The following is a 20,433-nucleotide window of genomic DNA, read 5'->3' as shown; positions in this document are numbered from 1 at the left end:
TTGCAGTGGGAAGAGACAGGCAACGAATAAGAACACAGTCAGTAAATGATGAAACATGTTCAAAAGGGATGAGTACCATAGCAAACAACCAGAGCAGGGTAAGGAAGACAGGAGTGGGTGTGTGGGCGTGTGCAGGGGCCACTTCACCGACAAGGGGACATTGAGCAAAGGCTTGACAGAGGTGGAGCAGTGAGCTATGCGGATCCATGGAGGAAGCATTCCAGGCACAGACACAGGCTGTGCAAAGGCCCTGGGGCAAGAACGCCCTGGTGTGCTTGAGGCACAGCAAAGAGGCCTGTGTGGCGGTGGCCGTGGCCATGGCCGTGGCGGTGGGGAAATGAGTGAGTGGGAGGGAGAGGGAATGAAGTGAGGAAGGCAGCCAGGATCAAGCAGAGCAAGGACTTTGGCTCCTTATCGGTGGGTGTAGATTTTGATGGATAATGGTGTTTCTGGAGTATCAATGCATGTAATTCTGAATAAAAGAGTGTATGGAGGGGGGTGTGTGCATGTGTGTGTTCTGTCACTTGCTCTCAAGTTAAGCTCAAAGCCCATTATCTTACATTTAGCCCTGTTCTCTGGCCCAAGTGGTTTTTCCTTTAGAAGCCACACGTGGGGAGCCCAGAGCTGCCCACCCACCCATGTCCAGCCCGGTGCTCCTCCTCCCCAGCAACATGAGAGCAGACGTAAATGCCACGAAACGCATCAGCGATTCTTCCGAGAGCTGAGCAGGCCACCCTTGCTGTCCCCTACTCACTTAGTCTTGATTTCCAAGTCATCGTGGCTCGAGTGACACATTTCACTGAATCGGGACACAAAGAAGTCATAACTCCGATGATAGGATGGGGTGTCCTCCTCGATGTTGGCAAACTTCACAAACTGTCAGGGAGGAGGGAGAAACACGTGAGAGGCGACCCGCTGTGCTCCTCACTTCTGAGTGCCCCTGACCCCAGCTGTGGTACAGCCACGGGAACCAGGCATCCCGCACGGGCTCTGGTCTGCCTCCCAGGGCACCCTCGGCAATCTGAGTTCCCGACCCTGCTTACCTCCCTGTCTACGACATGAGACTGGAAACTGTGGCCCTTCTTGGGCCTTCCCTGCTGGGGGGGGCAGAGGACGGAAGAGATGGGAACACGAAGGGGCTCAGGTAAGGGCCTGCTCTCACTCCTCCATCCAGAGCTGCGGAAACATGTGGGCTGAAAGGCCACTGGGAATAATATTGACCCTGAGTGAAAGCCAGCGTCAAACGTTGTGGCACCACCTAGGATGAATTCTGGGACCAAGAACAAATTTGAAATTTGATTTAAGGATGTAATTACATTTTATTGTTAAAAATTTGAGTAAATTTTTTAAGTTTGCCATTTTAGTTCAGTAAGTCTTGATCAGCATTCTCAGCTGCTAGATTCCTTCTGCATCACTGTGCTGCACATTTGCAATTCTAAATAAGGACTTAATTTCAACCGAGTCCTGCAGAGAAGCAAGAATCACAGACTAAATGGGGTTAAATTACTAAAAATTCAATACAATTCTTATAGGTTATTTTGTTTAACGTTATAAATTTAGTACCCCAAACAACCCTAAAAAGATTAGATTTACAGTAAAATATAGTCTCCATTTTTATTCCTTGTATTTTTTACAAACAATTGCTGGTTCAAAAAAGACATACTATTCTTCCTGAAAGTATCTAGTGTATTCTCATACTATTCAGTATTAATTGTCAATCTATGTTCCTATTTAACTACTTAAAAGTTGTTAGTAACTTTTTCTGGATGAAAATTAGCAGCTTCCACAAGTATCATTAATTATTGTAGTGTTTTGTTCTTACATTAAAAACACGGTTATTTTCTGCCGACTGATAAAATCTCAACATACAAAGCAGATAGAGAGATCGTTCTTTGCAAGCTATATCTAAAAGGCACACATACATTTGGGAATGAATATTCTGTAAAATGGGGACACCAGGACCCGTGTCATAGGTGCTCACTGGGATTAAATGAGGGGACGTATGCAGCGTGACCGAGGCGTGCTCAGGAAGCAGGGCCACAGCAGCAGTGGTGACAGAGGTCATTTATGGTCAGCTCCATGCTCTCTGGGCTGGGCTCGGATGCGGTTTGACTCTTGTCCTTTTCGTGGTGCCAACATGGGCCCAGCCAGGAGCCCAGATGGGCAGCATGGACCGTGGCAGGCGACACCCCTCAAATGTGACGCTGGGGGTGTGTGGAGAGAAGGAAAAGAGTTCCGGGCACCGGAGGACGGGCGTAGGGGTGGGGGCGGAAGGCAGCGAGAGCTGGAAGATGATAGCCAAGCACCTGAAGCACCATTCGGGGCCTGGGGGTCCCCGGTGTACCGGGGTGGGCCAGAGCACAGCCCCAGGGCGGGAGGAGGGCCAAGGAGGGAGCTCCCGCAGCCGCAGGACTAGGAGGGAGGGGCTGAACACTGGTTTTCTTTTCTCTAAACCAAACATGTCACCTCCTAGGCACGTGACTGAAGTAGAGAAGCTTCAGAAAAGCTGCCTGAGCTCTGGGAATATGAGGAACTGAGCGGATCGAGGCATATTATTAGTGAGGGTCTGATTCTAAGAAGCTTAAACTTTTTATGGCCCCTCCAGGATTCAGCACCGCACGCTCGCTGAACAACCGTGCTCGCTGGGGACATACGAACACCTTGTAAACAGCACTTAAAACCAGCATTCTACTCTTAACACGCCCACACTCCATGCGCCGCGCCTTCCCATCCGTCCCACCGGATCAAAAAAACAAATGTCATATATGGTCGTAGGAAATTTTGTTCCCTGCCTTGTTCTGTTGGAAGTCTTCAAAATATCTAAAAGGCACCAAAAGGCATGAGTTCTTGAAGAGGCTATTCATAGACACAGGAGTTTTCCTCAGGAATGGCCACACCAGGCCAGTTAACACCTGTATTCTGATTAATGACAACATTAAATGTTTCTACGGCACTTGCTGCTTACGCTTCTGCGTTAGTTGTCTGTGACTGTGTTATCTCTGCCTTGGTCTTCACGACATCTCCTGTCTGTCAAATGTCTCTCTGCCCGGCTCTCATAAAATGCTGTGATTGCATTTGGGACCACCAGGCTAATCCAGGATAATCTCCCAATCTCAAGATCCTTAACTTAATCACACCTACATAGACCCTGTTTCCATACAAGGGAATATTCACAGGTTCCAGGGATTAGGGTGTAGACATCCTTTGGGGCATTATTTTTCAGCCTACCACAACAACCATTATCTCATATAATTTTCAGCAAATGAGTAAGTTTAGCAGGACATATATTGCTCCCATTGTAGAGATGAGGAAACTGAGGCTTTAAGGGAGCAAGTGAATTATTTGAGGTCCCTCAGCTTGTGACAGGAGCTGGGCCTCAGACTTGGGAATTCTGACACTGGGTCCCCTGCTCTTTGCTCTTCAGATTTTAACATGCATGAGAATTACCTGGGGAGCTTGCTAAAAATGCATATTTCTGAGCCACCCTGGGCCTACTGAACAGACTCTCCGGGGGTAGGGCTGAGCTATCTGCATTTTGAAGTCCCTCCCTCCTGGAGAGTCTGGGGTAGGGGATCGATCTACAGACCCCTTGTCCTTTGCCCCAGGGTAAGCTGGCCCAGTAGCTATGGAAATGTTCCGAGGCCAGGTTGGGGGGAAGAAAGCTTTAGCAGGCACTTGGGAAAACCTAGGAAAGCTTGTTCTTGGTCATGGAGGTCAGCCAAGGCTGGGTAGATAGATGGCCACCTCCTCGGAAGGGGAGAACTGGAGTGGCTCGGGACTGGACCAAGAGTTGGATGGATGACCTAGTGTGGCTCCATCTCTGGAAGACGCTATCTCCCCGCTGGAGCCCAGGACTGTTTGGGAGGCTGCAGCCGTGAGGCTCGGGCTGCTGTCCATTCATCCCCTCGTTCTGCCAGGACTCTTGCTCTGTCCTGGGGTCTAGTGAGACTGCACTTAATGCCAGCCCTGGACCTCCCATGCAGAGGGTGAGTGCCCCATTTATAATGTTATGGGTGGCAACAGGGATATGTAATAAAATAAGCCCCTTTTTGGTACTAGGATCTATGAGCATCCTTTTTTCGTTGTTGTTGGTGCAAATGTCTGGGAGGCATGAGAAATTCTGTTGTAAGCACGTACCGCGTAGCGATCGAGTCGGGGTGTTTAGGTGGTCGTCCATCACCCGAGGATAATATATTTTCGTTAAGTGCAGTGACCCTACTCTGCTGTCGAACACCGAAATTATTCCTCTGTCTTGCTGTGTGTTCCCACCCTTTATCCCATTTCTCCTCAGCGCCCCGCCCACCTCCCCGCTCACCCTCCCCGGTGTGTTATCTCTTCTTCCACTCTCTACCTGCATGTGTTTACATTTTCTAGCTTCCACACACATGTGAGAACACGTGATACTTGTCTTTTTGTGCCTGGCTTATTTCACTTAAGATAATGGCCTCGAGTTCCATCTATGCTGCAGCAACTGACAGGATTCCATTCCTTTTTTATGGCTGGGTTTGATAGCTTGATAGCAGGAGCGTCCCTTCCCTGAGTCTGCGAGTATGAACGCACAGACACAGCACCCCGGCTAGATGACCTGCCAGGGAGCAGTGGCCTGCGGTGTCCCTGTGGGGGCAGCTGCTAGAGAGCCCACCCCATGCCACTCCCGAATCTTCCAGCGGTTGGCATGAGGGGGCCAAACTTGGGGTTCTGGTGATGGTGACTCAGAGGGTCGGATGGGTGCTCCATGGGGCCCTGGTCACAGACCACACCCACTGGGAGAGTCCACCTGGGAACTGTGCCCAAACCTGGCTGAGATGGGATTGGGACTCTTGGGCTTTACTGGGAATGAGGCCTTTGTCCCTCTTATGAGAGGCAGTGTAGTGTGATGATCACGAGAAGGGGTTTGGAGCTAGACGGCATATTTGAATCCCACCTTCTCACTTGTTAGTAGGGTGACTTGGGCCAAGTTACTTAAGCTCCCTGTGTCTCAGCTGCCCCATCTGTAAAATGGGGATAATACAAGCACCTGCCTTACAGGCTTAGTATGACCAGAACTCCACCTGCCCTGCTTATCACACTTAACAGCCACCTCCTCCTTTCTTTTCCCCGGTGCATTTTTGGCTTGCTGTCAACACGCCATGAGTTTTCACTGGGCTCATTCACCCAGTGAACTCTTGGGCTCTAGCAATCCTCCCGCCTCGGTATTTCGAGTAGCTGGGATTATAGGTGCAAGCCACCACACTCGGATCGCTATTTTTTAAATGCACAACACAGCAGGAACTTCCTGTCTGCCTCACCCCTACCATTGCTAATAATTCACACATCATAAGTGGCTTTTATCAAAATGCTAGTTGCCTAATGCACAAGATCATGAAAAAATAAAGTTGGGATTTTTGTTTTATTTTTTAAGATACAGCCACGATGAGGAAGGTCTCCATAGCAACAAATCGAAGATTCTGAACATATGACATTTCAAAGGCCAGAGGCACTGCTAGGGCCACCCTTTCAAGATCAAAGTGTCAGCTCTTTATGCACAACAAAGGGTGCTAAGTTTGCTGGAGCAGATCACCCACCCTCCCACAGAAGCAGGCAAGAGCCACAGTTGTGTGAAAACTGAGGGTTACTAAGGGTCAATAAAGAGAAAACAAGCTCCAAAGACTGACACTGCCAAAGAGCTCTGCCCTGGTCTGGAGGAGGGACGCGGAGCTGGCTGGCCTTTACACCAGCCAAGCCTCTGCAGCAGAAGACAGGCTTTCCCTCTTCTGCAGACAGGCACTCAGAGCCAAACTACCTCCTGCTGTCAACAACAGAACGACAGTTAAAAATATCGGGCACAGAGAGGACCCCAACTCAAGGACCGTGGGCCTTTTTGCTGCATTTACCTGCACACGGAGAAATGTGACCACCACATCCTGGATGGAAAGCAAACCCTCCAAACCACTTGGCTTTGACTATAACACTGCCTGCCCCTTTCTCCGGCTCCTCTTGTTTACAGCCACTCCCCCGAGCAGTTGTCACTAGAGCCAGAGGCACAGTCCCACAGTCACCTGATCATGTCCTGCAAACCTCCTGAACGCCAGCCAAGGCACAGTAATTCTCTAGATCTGCGACCTACGCTCCCATCCACACATGTTACGCCATCCCTCTTTCGAAACCCTTTGCAAAACTAGCTATGTTTTTAAGGATTCCTGGGAAAATCTAGTCCTTGCTGTCCTTGAGAAGCCATCCTTCTGGCCCCCAAGGCCTGCACTCAGGAAGTGCCAGCTGCCTCTGCTCTGCGATCCTGCCCTTAGCCGGTGCAGAGCGCCACGCCTGAGCCGTTCACCGGCCTTGCTGTTCTGCCCTCGCCGGACTTCACGGAACCCGCCTCCGGCCCGCTGGTCTCCGGCAGTGCTGACTTCTGCACTGGTGATGGAGACGGGCGCATTTCTAGTCCACAGGTGACAGTTAAAACCACAGAGTTGATGAAATGGTCCAGGGGGAGCATACGGCGTGGGAGAGGGTAGAGCAGAGCCGTGGAGACCACAGACACTTCAGGGGCATGAGGAAGAGAATCATTAAAAGAAACTGACTTAGTTTCCTGTGGCTGCTGTAACAAATCACCACAATTTAGTGGTTTAAAACAACACAAATTTATTATCTCACAGTTCTGGAGCTCGGAAGTCTAAAATGGGTCCGCAGGGCCGCATTCCTTCTGGAGGCTCCAGGGGAGCATCTGCTTCCTCGTCTTTTCCAACTTCCAGGAGCCACCGACATCCTTGGGCTCATGCCCCCTTCCTCCACCTCCAGGGCCAGCAGCAGAGCATCCTTTAATCTTTCTCTCTGTCCCTCGCTTCTATTATCGGGTCACCTTCTGCCTCTGATCCCCAGTGTCCCTCATTTAGTGACCCTGGGATTGCATCAGGGCCACCTGCATTATCCAGGATAACCTCCCCCAGCTCGAGATTTTTAGCTTGATCACATCAGCAAAGTCACCTTTTGTCACATAGGTAGCATCACAGGGTCCAGGGTTGGGACACAGACTTCCTGGGGATTGGGAGGCATTATTCAGCTGACGACAAAAACTAAGCAGGGCGAGCCGGGTGGGAAGAGTTGGGACAACAGGCCCATGGACGTTGAGGGGGTACGAAGGGTGCAGTCACAGGGAGAAATGCCACCGCAAGATAAAGAAAAGGGGGACGGGGAGTGGGTTACTCGCATGGTTTCCACAGAGTTCTAACTGCAAAGACAAAAGCATGGGAGAGGGCTGGCTGGCGCCCCCCTAACCCAGGACCATGCTTAGCACCCATAAAAGTGGGACACCAGACATCGTGCCTGCCGGTGCACTCGCTGCAGGTCCCAGCACCCCCATGAACTATTGTGGCCAAAAGTAGTTACCTGCATCCAATCAAACCTTCAGATCTAATTCCAGTTTGCAGGAAATACAAGAGACACGAGAGTAAGATAAATGACACCACAGGACACAATGAGACACATCCAGAATGTGGGGCGTCCTACACAGCAACTGCCTTGCTCTCTTCGACAAGTCAATGGCACCAAAGAAGGAGGGGCAGAGAGAGGCGGGGAAGCCAGCTAAGAGGTGAGGACGTAGAAAGCAGAGTAGATGCACAATCTTTATTGGGTGCTGATTTGAAAGAGGGTAGCAATAAAGACAATTGAATTTGGGCTACAAATTAAAATAATCTCAGGGAATGGCTGTTGATTTTGTCGGGTGAACTAAAGGTACTTTGTGGTTATGCGGGAGAATGGAATTTTGGTTTTTTTCTTGTTTATTTGTTTTATTTATTTCTACACTGAAGGAGACCTGAACATAGATTAAGGGAAGGAACCAGAGCAAGGACAGGGTGGAGATGGGGGGAGGGGAAAATGGATGTGGGGGTTCCTGGGGGCCGGGCCCCCTGTGGAGAGGAGCAGGAGAGACACAGGAAGTGGAGGGAGCCCCTGGGCAGCCCCCATGTCCTCAGTGGGAGAAGAGGGCCAAGCCATGTCCGAGGCTGAAGAAGCAGATTTGGGAAGGGACTCGAGAAAATGGAAGGTTTGTAACAACCACCTTGAGGACGCAAGAGGGAGGTGGCCAAAGAATGGACCAAGGAGCTGGCCTGAAAGGCCCAGTAAAATTGTAAGGCACGTATTTGCGGAGGCCCCAACCCACAGGTGGTGTCGTTTTCTGAGGTGGGACGTTCGGGTAGGGAAGGCAGGTGGCCGCACGGGACCAGGGAGGGCAGGGTAGGTGGACAGTGTGGTCCCGCTGGGTCCGGGAGGCTGGCAAAGGAAGGAAGCCTGGGTGAGGGCTGAACCACGGAGAGAAAGGAAGAGCCCCGGGCCGGGAGGCGGGGATGGGGTGGGGATGGGTTGGGGATGGGAGGCGGAGGAGTAAGACAGGGAAGGACTGACTGGGCTGCACAGTCCCTTCTTGTAAGAAGGGACATCTCCAGGGTCCCTTCTCCCTCTAACATGCTGTAGGGAAGCTGCCCTTCCTTAGACCAGCTAAGTGACTCACCTTTGCACCAGCCTCAGCGTGTGCTTGATTTAAGGTTGTGGCACAGTAAACACACAAGTGCCTGGGTGCCATTGACTTTGGGTCAATTTGAGGTAAAATTCACATAGCATAAAATTAACCATTTTGAAGAACCCAATTCAGTGACATTTAATACATTCACAAGGTTTTGCAACCAAAACATTTTCATCACCCCAAAAGGAAACCCTATACCCATAAAGAGTCACTCTCCATTCCCCTCTTCCCTGGCCCCTGGCAAATACTAATCTACCTTCTCTCTCGATAGATTTGCCTATTCTGAATATTCCACACAAACAGAATCACAGAATATGTGATCCCTTGCGCCGTTTCCACCTTTTGCCTATTGGGAATAGTGCTACGAACATGTGTGTGTTAGTATTTGTTGAGTCCCTGTTTTCAATTATTTTGGGTATACAACTAGGAGGAATTGCTAGGTCATATATCTAATTGTCTGAGGAACCCCAAACCATTTTCCATAGGAGCTGCACCATTTTACATTTCCACCAGCAACGTACGTGAGTCCTGGTTTCTGCACATCCTTGCTGACACTTGTCATCTTCCGTATGTGAGAGTATGTGTTTTTATTATAACAGCCATCCTAGTGGCTGTGAAGTGGGACCTCACTGCGATTTGATTTATATTTCCTTAATGATTAGTGATGTTAACTACCTTTTCATGTACTTCTTGGCCATGTGTATATCTTTTTAGGAGAACTTTCTATTCAAGTCCTTTGCCCATATTTTAGCTGGGTCGTCTTTTTGTTGTTGAGTTGTAAGAACTTTTTATATATTCTGGTTACTGGACCCTTATCAGATATAGGATTTATAAATATTTTCTCCCATCTTTTTACTTTCATGATCACGTCCTTTGATGCACAGAGTTTTCAATTTATCTATGTTTTTTATTTAGTTGCTTTTTCTTTGATGTCATATAAGAATCCACTGCCAAGTCCAAGATCGTAACGATTTAACCCTATAGTTTCTTCTAAGAGTTTTACAGTTTTAGCTAGATGTAGGCCTTTGATCTATTTTGAGTTAATTTTTGTATATGGTGTGAGGTAGGGTGGAAGTACAAACTTGAAATCCACAAATCTTCATACTTTACTATTTGTATACACTAGACTAATATGTTACATCATTTATGTGAAGGATCTTGGAATTATCAAATTGAAAATTTTCAGTTTATCATTAGTGTATGCCCTTAAAATGTCAGGACACATGGTCATTTACGCTGTCCCCAAGACACATACCTGGACCCCCCATGCAGTGAGGCAGGTGTGCAGAAAGGAATCCTGAGCAATAAGTGAGCTTAGCTGGCCCTGCCTTCCACCTTCTCCTGGATTTTCCAGCCCTTCATCATCATCCAGCTCTTAGGTATTCTCATTATGGGCTTGAAAACATCACTTAAATTTTTAAAATTATACTTTACTGCATGTAATGTACAGGAGTGGTGTTAACAAATTTGGATTTTGTGACAAGTCTCAGCACAACTTCATCCTTAGGGTAATCAAGCACAAGCTGGATGAATATCCACCAGGGACAAAGGAAGGAAGGAAAGAAGGAAAGAGTCCTGCGCAGGTTTAAGACTGGAGCGGGTGCTGGGTATGGGGCTGATGCTTGTAGTCCCACTGCTTTGGGAGCTGAGGCGTGAGGATCGCTTGAGGCCAGGAGTTTAAGACCAGCCTGGCCAATGTAGCAAGACCCTATCTCTAAAAAAAAAAAAAAAAATTAAAAAATTAGCTGGGTGTGGTGGTACATGCCTGTAGTCCTAGCTTCATGGGGCTGAGGTGGGAGGATCATTTCAGCCCAGGAGTTCAAGAGTGCAGTGAGCTATGATTGTGCCACCTCACTCCAGCCTAGGCGACAGAGTGAGACCCTGTCTTTAAAAAAACAAAAAACAGAAGAAACACTGGAGTGGGTCAGTGGTTCCCAAACCTGGCTGACAGTATCACATAGGAAAATAAAACATAGACTCCCAGGTCCCCAGTCCTGAGGTGCTGATCAGTGGGTCTGGTTGAGACCTGGGAGGCTGTGAGTTTCCAAAGCTCTCCAGGACACTGTATGATTGTTTCAGCTGTGGGGACCTTGAAGCGGGTAGGGATTTTGAAGAGACACTCTGCAGAGGAGGGATTTGTTCTGAGCTGATTCAGACAGCAAAACCGGGTCTGAGGAGAAAGCTCCAGGGAGGCAGAGTTGGCTCAGGGTGAGGCTTTTTCTCACCCTCTCACCCATGAGGCTGCGGCCACCGTGTGGCAGACCGAGCCTGCCTGCAGGGAGGTGTCTGCACAGAGGCCGGGTGACGTGTCTGGGACCCAGGGAGAGGATCCCACAGTGGGTGGGGCCTGGTGAGGGGCCTCCGACCTTGCCAACCGTCAGATTCCAGGGCGGACAGATGCACAGGGCCTGCGTGAATCACCGTGTGAAGCCAGAGCTCGGGCTGTGCGAGCACAGACACGTTCCCTGACTTCCCAGGGCCTCTATCTCCAGGCAGAGAACTCCAGCAACATGAGGGTTAGACGAGCTCAGTGGTTTTCTCTTTCTTTGTCTCTTTCCCTCCTTCCCTCTCTTTCTTTTGATTTCCTGGCAGCAAAACCTTTTATCCAAATAAAATGCTGCCAACTTCCACACAGATAGTACCAAGGAGCTGGCTGCAGGACGAGGCAGGAGTGAAAGGTCCAGAGCCTTCTGTTCCTCCTCCCCAGGCCCCCTTTGCCCCTACAAAGCCCCGAATCCCTGTGAAGACCAGCTCAGAACTCCCAGGCTAGACTCTAAGATGACATCAAGCTCTAGCACACTGGCAGGTCTGAAACGACCAAGAGCAAAAGAACACGCTTGTTGGGAAGGCTTGGGAAGGTCTGGGGCTTAGGGAGCTGGGAAGAGCGTCTGGATGAGGGCAATGCTAGCACACAGGAAAGGCTGCCTCCCGGGCTGGCCTCTGAATCTACCGCAAAGGTTTGACTTAACTCACTTATGGCGGCCTGTCCTTATCTAGTCTTCGCTGTCTGTGGCACAGCCGTCGTCAGCCAACTTGCTCTCTGGCTGATGCAATGAGTCACCCTGACGGGGCATTTGCAGGACACTGAATGTGCAAGGCTGTAGCTAACAAAACACCTACCCCGGGCTAGGATTTGCTGCGCGGAAAGCTAAAGCCGGCAGCCACCTGCTTCTGTGGCCCCCACAGACGCACGATGACTGGTTTATTTTCCATTCAGATGTTCTCTTCTAGACTGTGGTTATCTTAAACAGGACAACTAAAACAGTATCTGAAGCTGTTGCCAGGGCAACATGACAGCGGGCTTCCCCCCCAGCTCCCCAGTGTGTAATTTGTCAAAGGCAGCTGGCTCCCAGGGAGAGGAAGGAGAAGGGAATAGGTTGTTCCTCTTGGTCCCTGGAAGGGAAGTTGGAAGATGCTCTTCTGATTAAACCAACTTATGTAGAACAGGAAAGGAGCTGTGATCTGTGCCATAAAAATTCATGTTGTGGATGCCAAGGGGCAAACCTTAAACTCTTCCTTTGTGATATCTGCAGATAGATAAAGCCTTCACCTAAGACCTGTAAAATATTAATAGTTGCATCTAAGCTGCTTGAAGACCTGGAGCTTAAAGTATGTCTTGAAGGGGAGGGAATGGGAGAGAAGGCAAGGAATTGAAGAAAGCAAACAGGACATTCGAGTATGCACAGATACACGCATGGAGTTGGAAGTTTTTGACGTATCTGATAGCTCTTCTGCACAAAATCATAACCTCTCACGATTGCAGGCATTTGTGCTGGACCAGCATTAGAAAGCTTGGAGGCCTTACAGAGACCAGGTTCAATCTGCTCATGGTATGGATGAAAAGGTGGAGGCCCGTAAAAGGTAACCTGCTCAGGGCTGCACAGCGAGGGAGAGGCAGCGCTACGCCAGAAACCCTGTTTCCTGCTTCCCCGCGGTCTCTCCACTGATCTGGTACCTTTGTCCTGTGGACATCAGTTTACTCTACCTTTGAAAGAGGCATAACCCGGACCAGCTTTCAAAGTATGCCCCACGGAGTGCTGAGCTGTGAAGGCCCTGGGCACCCCTGCTCTCAAAGGAATGCCTCTGTTTTAATCTAATTTTTTTTTTTATCTATTGAATCCTCACTTTATTTCAGGGAAAAATTGATTGGTAAAAAAAGTTTGAAGATCATCAGACAAGTCTGAAGATCGTCAGTCTAAAGATGATCTATCTAAACATTAGACAGTGTTGCTCGCTGCACGACCTTGTGAATATACTAAAACCACTAGGTTTTTAAATCATGTGCTCTAAAATGGCAAATTTTATTTTATTATATATTCATATAAATCATAATATATAACTTATATGTTACTTATTTAAATTAAAAAATGAAACGCTCCTTTGTTCACCTAAAGGGGGACACTAAAACCTGCAGTGTGTTGTATTTGCCGTCAGAAACCACACTGGAACGGAACAGAGCAAACATTGACCCGGAGGTCTCCCATGCCCCAACCCCCAGGATCCTGGTGGGGAGACCCAGAGTGCCTGGGCCATTCCTTACCGAGTTGGTGCCGAGGATCTGTAGGTTGGGCTTCTCTGACTCCAGCAGCTTGGCCACCATCTTGAGGAAACTCTCCACGAAGAGGTTGATGCTCTGGCAGTGGCAGGCCATGAGCAGCTGGTCCAGGGCCTCCATGGCGATGCACACATACCTAGGGAAGCAGCAGCACAGCCTTCACTGGGCCTCGTGCCCCTTCCACCCCCACGGCCTGACGGGGGCAAGCTGGGTGGCGTGGTGCCCTCCTGGGCAGCAGCCAGGGAATAGGCTCCTCCATCGGCTGCCAATGTCGGGGCAGGCATTCCAACGAGTGCCCAGAACACAGAAGCAGAATGAATCAGAGCTGGACGGGAGCCTAGAGGCCAACTCATCCAGCCCCTCGTTTTACAGATGAAGAACAGGAGGACAGATGAGTTATACCATTTCATGAGTAAATACAAGCAGGAAGGATTGATGCCCAGAAAAGCAAATTCTGAATCTAGACCCCGTGAGATCAGAGAATTACTCGACGCCCAAGTCAAGATGCGTTTGTTGGGCACCTGCTGGGGAAGGCTCTGTCCTAGTCAGTGCAGGGGGTACAAGGATGAAGAAGGCTGTCCTTCAACTTAAGGAGCCAAGAGCTTGGTGGACAAGATAAATACACAGGTATTTCCTTTAAAGGGAAAATAAAAGCTACAAGAAATTCATGCATGATGTCCCATGAGGTTTCCAAAGACGGAGAGAAATAGTTCCAGTGGGAGGAAGTCAAGAACTTTATGAGGAATCTGAGACGGGCCTGAGGACCAGCTATCTGCAAAGATTAAGGAATAGAAAATTTGCAAATTCTGTATTTGAAAACCTCAGAAGTTCTGTGATGAAGTACTATGCAAACAATATGGCTGACGGTATTGCCATGCTTGGATGACATACCCTACCTAGGGAACAAGACAGACAAGACAGACACAGAATAAACTTGATTCTCTCCTTATGAAGAAGGTGCTCCACGTGAACGCTAAGTCCCTAAACTACTTAAACAATTCCTTTCGAGTCTAAAACCTGAGTGAATACCTTCAGTAACTAGAAATACACAACATCCAACAGTGAACAGTTTACTAGTTAAGTCAGTTCATTAGATTTTTGACAACTAACTAAAAACTTTTTACATTTCAATCTAAAGCATAATAACTTCTATCCTGTATTCACAAATCTACTTTTAGGAGCAGCAAAAAGAAGGCCACATCGTCTTCTATCTGCCAGCCCTTCAAACACTTGAAAGTAGCAATCTCATGCATGATTCTTGCTCTTGTCTTCTCCATGCAAAATGTACCCAATCCCTCCCAAACTAGTCTTCACAGGACAATCGCTAATTATCCTGGTTGTTGTCTTCCTCAGTGCTTCCCTTAAGTCCCAAGAAAAATGCCAAGAATCAAATTCCTAATGGGAATTAGAAATGTACCTCTAAGCTCAAACTCAACACTTGCTCCGTGATAGTAACATAACCAGTAAGGTCTACATCATGAAGCATCTGCACTCTAAAGAAAACAAGGTAGACAGTCATAGAAAAGAGGTAGGTTTTTTTGTTTTTGTTTTTTTACTTCTAATGAGGAAGCTGCAGCAAATGTGTCAGAAATTATTTTGGTTAAAATCTTTACAGTTTTCTTTAAGGAGGCAGCTTTCTGGGGTAGAATACTAGATGTCTCCCCTACAATCTGCTCCCTGCCTTTCCCTAGTAATTTAGAATTTTACCTGTGCCTGAGGCTGCTCAGGAGAGATTACATTTCCCAGTCTCTCTTGCTGCCAGGTGAGGCCGCATGACTGTTACAAAACAATGCCATGAAAAGGAGGGGAAGTGGCGTGAACGTCAGCATCTCCTGCTTGTAAGACAGAACTGCCCTCCCTGTCCTCTCTTTCCCTCTTCCTGCCAGCTGGGAAGTGGCAACAACCGGAGACCCACAGAGAAAAGCCGCCTGCTGAATTTCCTGAATGACCTCATGGCGCAGAGCCCACCAGCCCGGCAGACTGATGCGAGAGACAGAGAGAGAGAGAGAGAGAGAGAAAACACTTCACTTCCATGTTGCTGGAGCCACTGACTTTTGAGTCTCTGTAACAGCACAGGCACCTGGTATTCAGGGGAGCTTTAGAAACTTGTGGTACAAATAAAGGTGAATCCCGAGAAATTCAAAGCAAATCAAGTGACTGATCTCACAGGAAAGAGAAGGAGGAGTTGGAAACGTTTCCTATGGTGCTAGAGGTGAGATTATTGCAAGACTTCCGGGACTTACGTGCGTTACAGGATGGTGATCCTTCCACTTGTAAAGTCAAACTATGTGGAACAGAAAAGTACTTCCCGACACGAAGAAATGACACGGGGGACAAAGTAAGCAGAGAGAACTCCAAAACCTAGCTGGGGTGCCAAATAATCAGGTTAGGGCTAAGTCAAAAGCATGTAGCAAAAGGCCTCTCTTACAAGACCGTAGTAAAGCTGTCACCACAGGCTTTTAAAACGTTAAAGTTGCCTGAAGCTCCAAGGCCAGGTTCATATGCTGTAAATGTAACAAAGGATCAGCTAAAAGCCTGTTCTTCTTTATGTCTTGATCTAAATCACACCCATCACTGAATGTTGGAAAGATATTAACAATTCTTGATTAGCTAGTCTTTGTCTCTTTTTTTTTTTTTAAATAAAGTTGGGTAAACAGAAAGCTCAGGAAGAGCAACTATAGGACAATCTCTGGAGCCATCGCAAGGCCACAACATGAGGCTCCACGATACTTCTTGAGACACCAGCCCAGTTTCAGATGCTGCGTGGTCGAACTGCCTCGGTCACGAGCCAAACTGCTTCAGACGCGACCCAGCTTTGCAAATCCAAACACACACAAAGTAACAGAAGTCGCGCCTTCTTCTAAATGTTCTTTTTTTTCCCTAAAGACATCAGATATCTTTTCTTAGGTACCCTTGAGCTAACTTCTATACCAAGCAATCATAATAAAAAAATGGCCTCTCTACTCTGCATTTTTCCTCCTAGATAAGTTGCATCAACCATTATTAAATTATTATTTAATAGTATTAAGTTAAATAAAAATATGATTAAATATTATTAAATAGTTGTCTCTGGACACAGTCGCAAATGGATCATGTCATGCTCTATCTACAGAGCAGCTTCCAAATACAAAGGCAGCCTTGGGTCTCGGAGCGCCTGTGGTGAGCGGGAGCCCCTCCCACCGCTCCTCCCTCTGGGGTGGGGGCAGCTGCTCCTGGCTCTGCAGCCTTGCCCTTCAGAGTCTGCACAATTGGCACAATCGCAGTCCAGGAGTCCTGCCGTGCCTCGCAGACCCAGTCCTGGCATGTTTCAAGTCCACTGTGCGGGCCATGAGGCAGAGACTGAATCCTGTAGGGTTGGGGAAGCAGACTGGGCTGGAGCCCTTCCAAAGGGGACAAACTTGCCCTGCAGAGAGACCCGGACATGTTCAGGCAGCCAGACATGGTGGGTAGGAAATGCGAGCAGGCCGCGTGGGATTCTCTTCTCTTATGAATCACCCTGGTATCCTTCTGCATGGAGGGGTCTGTGACATTTCACCATTATTACAGAGTTTAAGCCACATAACGGAAGGAGTGGGGTGGGGCTAGGCAAGAGAAGAAACTAGAAGGCCTCCCAAACCCCACAGCTGAGATTACCGCTTTTCCTTTTCCTGCAAAAAAATTCCAGAAATTCCTGATATGGAAAAACCATCCTTTGCTAAGGGGAAAAAAAATTGGCTACTTATCAGGAGTGGAAAGTGGAAAGTTTCCATTTTGGTGAAAGGTGAACATTATGGTAGAAGTGAAAGTGAAAAGTAAAGATGTGTAAGGCCTAGTTCTGTGAATACACTATTATCCTTTGTTCCCGACCGCTGATCCCAATACTAAAGATGCAGTGTTTGTAATTATGAACTTGAACTTTCCAAAAAATCTTAGAAAATTAGAAGTCAATGGGACCTCGGGAGCCCCTAGTTCAATGCTGTCTTTGTGCTATCCTGTCGAGTACATCCTGTTAGGCCTATGCTCTCAAAAGGAATAGAGCAAGGGATTCCCAGGGTGATGTCCACTCAACAGGGTCAGGGTTAGAAGGTTCCTATCAGCAGAGATCTGACCTGGGGCTGGTGTCCTGGAAGGGTCTGGGAATCTGAACTGGCCTAACTGGGTACTTGGAGCAGGATTGGGTAGGAAGGAGCAGGGCCCACTGGTGAGGGCAAGAGCGGTTACAGACCATAGCAGCAGCTGACAACAAGGGTCCCAGAGGTGACAGTGGGGCTTCCCAGCAGGTGAGGAGGGGAGAACCCAAGGGATCTGCGAGGGACTAGGGTTCACGGGCAGCAATGGAGGCCAGGAGAGGACACTTGGCAGCTACAGCAAGAGGAACTTGGTCAGGGACCAAGGCAGAGGGGACTTACAACTGAGGAAAAGACACAGCAGTCCTGGTGCTCAGGAGGGAGGCAAGAAGTACCTTGTATTGAGTCCCAGGATAGGCGGCTGGATCCGCTTGCACACCTTGTGCTCAGTCAGGAGTCGCGCTGGAAACCAGGGGACACGCTGAGCTTCCACGAAAGGAGGAGCGGAATGGGACGTATGGGAACCAGACTTAGTTGGAAGGGACAGGCAGATCCAGGGTCAGAGATCAGGATCAGTAGGGAGAGGGAGGTAGCTTTAGTAGAGCTAGTCATTGTGCAGGAGTCACTCAAAGAGCAGCGGCCTTGACAAAGAACCTCCTATTCTGGGTAGTTTGGATGTATTTGGTCAGCACCCTCCTAGACAGAACCTGTCCAGGAGCCCAGGAGTAGGAAGAGGGGGCTGACCTCAGCTGAGGAAGGGAAGGATGACCCTCCTCATCTAGTAGGGGTCTGCAATATCTCTACCTGAAGGTCAGCCTGTCCTACAATCAGGTTCAGGGTCCTTCTGGGGAATGTGTATCTCTTAGGAGCCCCACTGTGGCAGCTCTGGGGCCAGGGTCCTCAGGTTGGAGTAGCCCAATTCTCTTTGTCATGGGCATCTCAGTCCTCCAGGGCTTGGCCCTGGGCTGGGTGAGAGCTCCAGGCACTGGGGACCCTGACAGCGCCTAATACAGCATTCTGCAGCTGTCAAAACTCAGTAGTCATTGTCAACTGACCCTAGTCTCACTGTCTCCAGTTTCTAGGGGTGTGCTAGCACTTGGGCTTAACTGGAAAGGAAAGGTACAAAGAGGAAGGAGAAAAATATAAGGACTGCTCGCTTGTTGCTGCTCTGCATACACTGCCCATCAGATTCCATGCCAAGGAACAACACCTTGAAATTCACATCTTATCCTCTCTGCCCATATGTGGCCACTCCCCACCCCACACTAAACACCTGAGAACCAGAGTCCAACACACAACAGGAATGAGGTGACGATGCAGGGAGGCAGTGGGGTGGAGGAGGGTGGTTCTTTCACCGGGTCCAACATCCAAAGTTCACGTCCATATGGTCAAAACACAAATGCAGACCCCTGTGTCACAGCAGGGAGACAGAGTCCCTCCCACTGTCTGTGTGCGAATATTTTCCTCTGCCAAAGCTGCCATCCATGACGAGGAGATAATGATGATGTATGTGGTGCTGGGTAGGGAAAGGCAGGGAGGGCAAGGAGAGAGAACAAGAGATCAAATCTAACAGATTTTTCCTCTCCAAATGTTTATGAATAAAATCTTCAGTGAGGCCTTTAGGTTTTAAATACTTAGATGCTGCAATGGCTATTTTTAACAGAATGATACTAATTTTGAATTGCAATTCTAAGGGCAGCAGAATGATTCTAAGTGGCTCTGCTGGCTACAGGAGAGAACGATCACCGCAGGGAGGGCAGGCAAAATTAGTATTAAATGTTTAACGTTAGAGCTAGCAGATTAGTTTTAGGTTCAACCTAGGATAAAATCATTTTTACTTGCTTGCATATACTTTACAATATGTCAAGGCCTTTTATATAATCTGCATGTGCAGTATATTCATGCTTTTCTTACTGAGCGTGTAACCCAATTTTATTATATAAAATGATCACAGGAACATATTGGTTTGGGTTCTGCTTTTATACCAGGGGCAGCTTGATTTGAGATTAATTGGTGGGACCTGTGCATTCTAGACCTCTCCACCCCGTCCACACCATGCAAACCTACTCACTCTAGTTCAAGGCTCACTCTGCCTTCCCCACCAGGAGGAAAGGGTCTTGGAGGGCAGAGGGGCTGACGGGCAGTGGGGGATGGGTCCATCAAGGGAGGTCAAGGTGAGAGACTGCCACAAAGGCCCAGAGGCAGGAAGCCCAAAGAGCCAAGGGTGGGTAGGCTGGGTCGGCCAGTCCATCTGGAGCGGGTCCACTGTAGACGTGGCAGGAGTGGTGTGCTGGGTTAGGGGCAGCTTGTGGAAGACCCTAAAAGTCAAGCTGAGGAGCTTGGATTTTATTCTAAAGGAGCCAGGAAGGAATAGTGGGGGTCTGTGTGTGAAGAGCATGTCTAGCAGTATTAACCTGGAAGGACCAGCACAGGCGAGATGGGATCAGGAAGACAATTTCCAAGGCTACTGCCATAATCAGGACTAAAAGAATTAAGAGTGTGAATGGGAGGAAGGCAGGAGCAGAGGAAAACAGGAAGGATCTAAAAGACTCTGTGGGGAATAGAACCAGCTGGACTTAGGAACAGCTGCCCTGAATCTACCCAGCCCTCAGCCCCATTAGCAATGCCACCAGGGCCATCTTAGCGGTCTCCTGACGTTCAGTCTCTCCCAGTCGTGGCGTGATGGTAGGGCACAAACGCAACGTGCCCTGCGGCTCACTTGTTCTTTTTTTACTGCAGAAGTAACATGTGCTCGAGAGAGAATATTTAGGCAACACACAAAAAAAGTAGAAGAAAACAAAACGAAAAAACCTCAGTCACACTGCTCATAAAATGAATACTCTGAATATATTGGTATGTTTGTAGATACTATATTTTCTAGTCATTGAGATTTTTTATTGTTTATTTTTTAACTTGACTGTAAATACTGTGTACATAATTATGCATTTTATTTTTCATTTACTTAAGGCATTTTCCATCTTATATGGAAAGCATCTTTATAAATACCATTTTTATTGACTAGATAGCATTTTATCACGATATACATTGTGATTTACTGAACTATTCTCCGCTAGCTGGACATGCAAGTTTTTTTCCATTTTTTTCATGATTATAAAAAACACCGTAATGAACATCTCGGTGTGCAAAGGTAGATTTTATTTAAGAATGATTCCTTGGGATAGACAAAAAGAAATGGAATTACTGAGTCACAGGGCATAGGTGTTTTTGAAGGTCTTGACACATATTTCAAAATTACTTTCTAGAAAGTTTTAACACATTTGCACTCTTTCTAGAAAAGTATGAAAATGCCTCCCATTTTATCATCTCTT

At 48.1% G+C, this 20,433-nt stretch overlaps 1 protein-coding gene across 1 annotated transcript in view; it reads right to left on the bottom strand.

The window, feature by feature from the left end:
- EFR3B (EFR3 homolog B (S. cerevisiae)) overlaps positions 1-20,433 on the bottom strand; it is a 44,609-nt gene that overhangs the window by 22,727 nt on the left and 1,449 nt on the right. The window contains exons 2-3 of the mRNA XM_012652430.1: positions 13,044-13,194; positions 755-876 (exon numbers count right to left, since the gene is read on the bottom strand). Of these exons, the coding sequence (XP_012507884.1) occupies positions 755-876; positions 13,044-13,194 (273 nt within the window). The remainder of the gene's footprint in view (positions 1-754; positions 877-13,043; positions 13,195-20,433) is intronic.

The sequence above is a fragment of the Propithecus coquereli genome, unplaced genomic scaffold (assembly GCF_000956105.1).
Source record: "Propithecus coquereli isolate 6110/MARCELLA unplaced genomic scaffold, Pcoq_1.0 Scaffold39, whole genome shotgun sequence".
In the NCBI taxonomy this organism is placed as follows: Eukaryota; Metazoa; Chordata; class Mammalia; order Primates; family Indriidae; genus Propithecus; species Propithecus coquereli.
The sequence above is the reverse complement of the archived record's forward strand: the minus strand, read 5'-3'. Positions and strand labels throughout refer to the sequence as shown.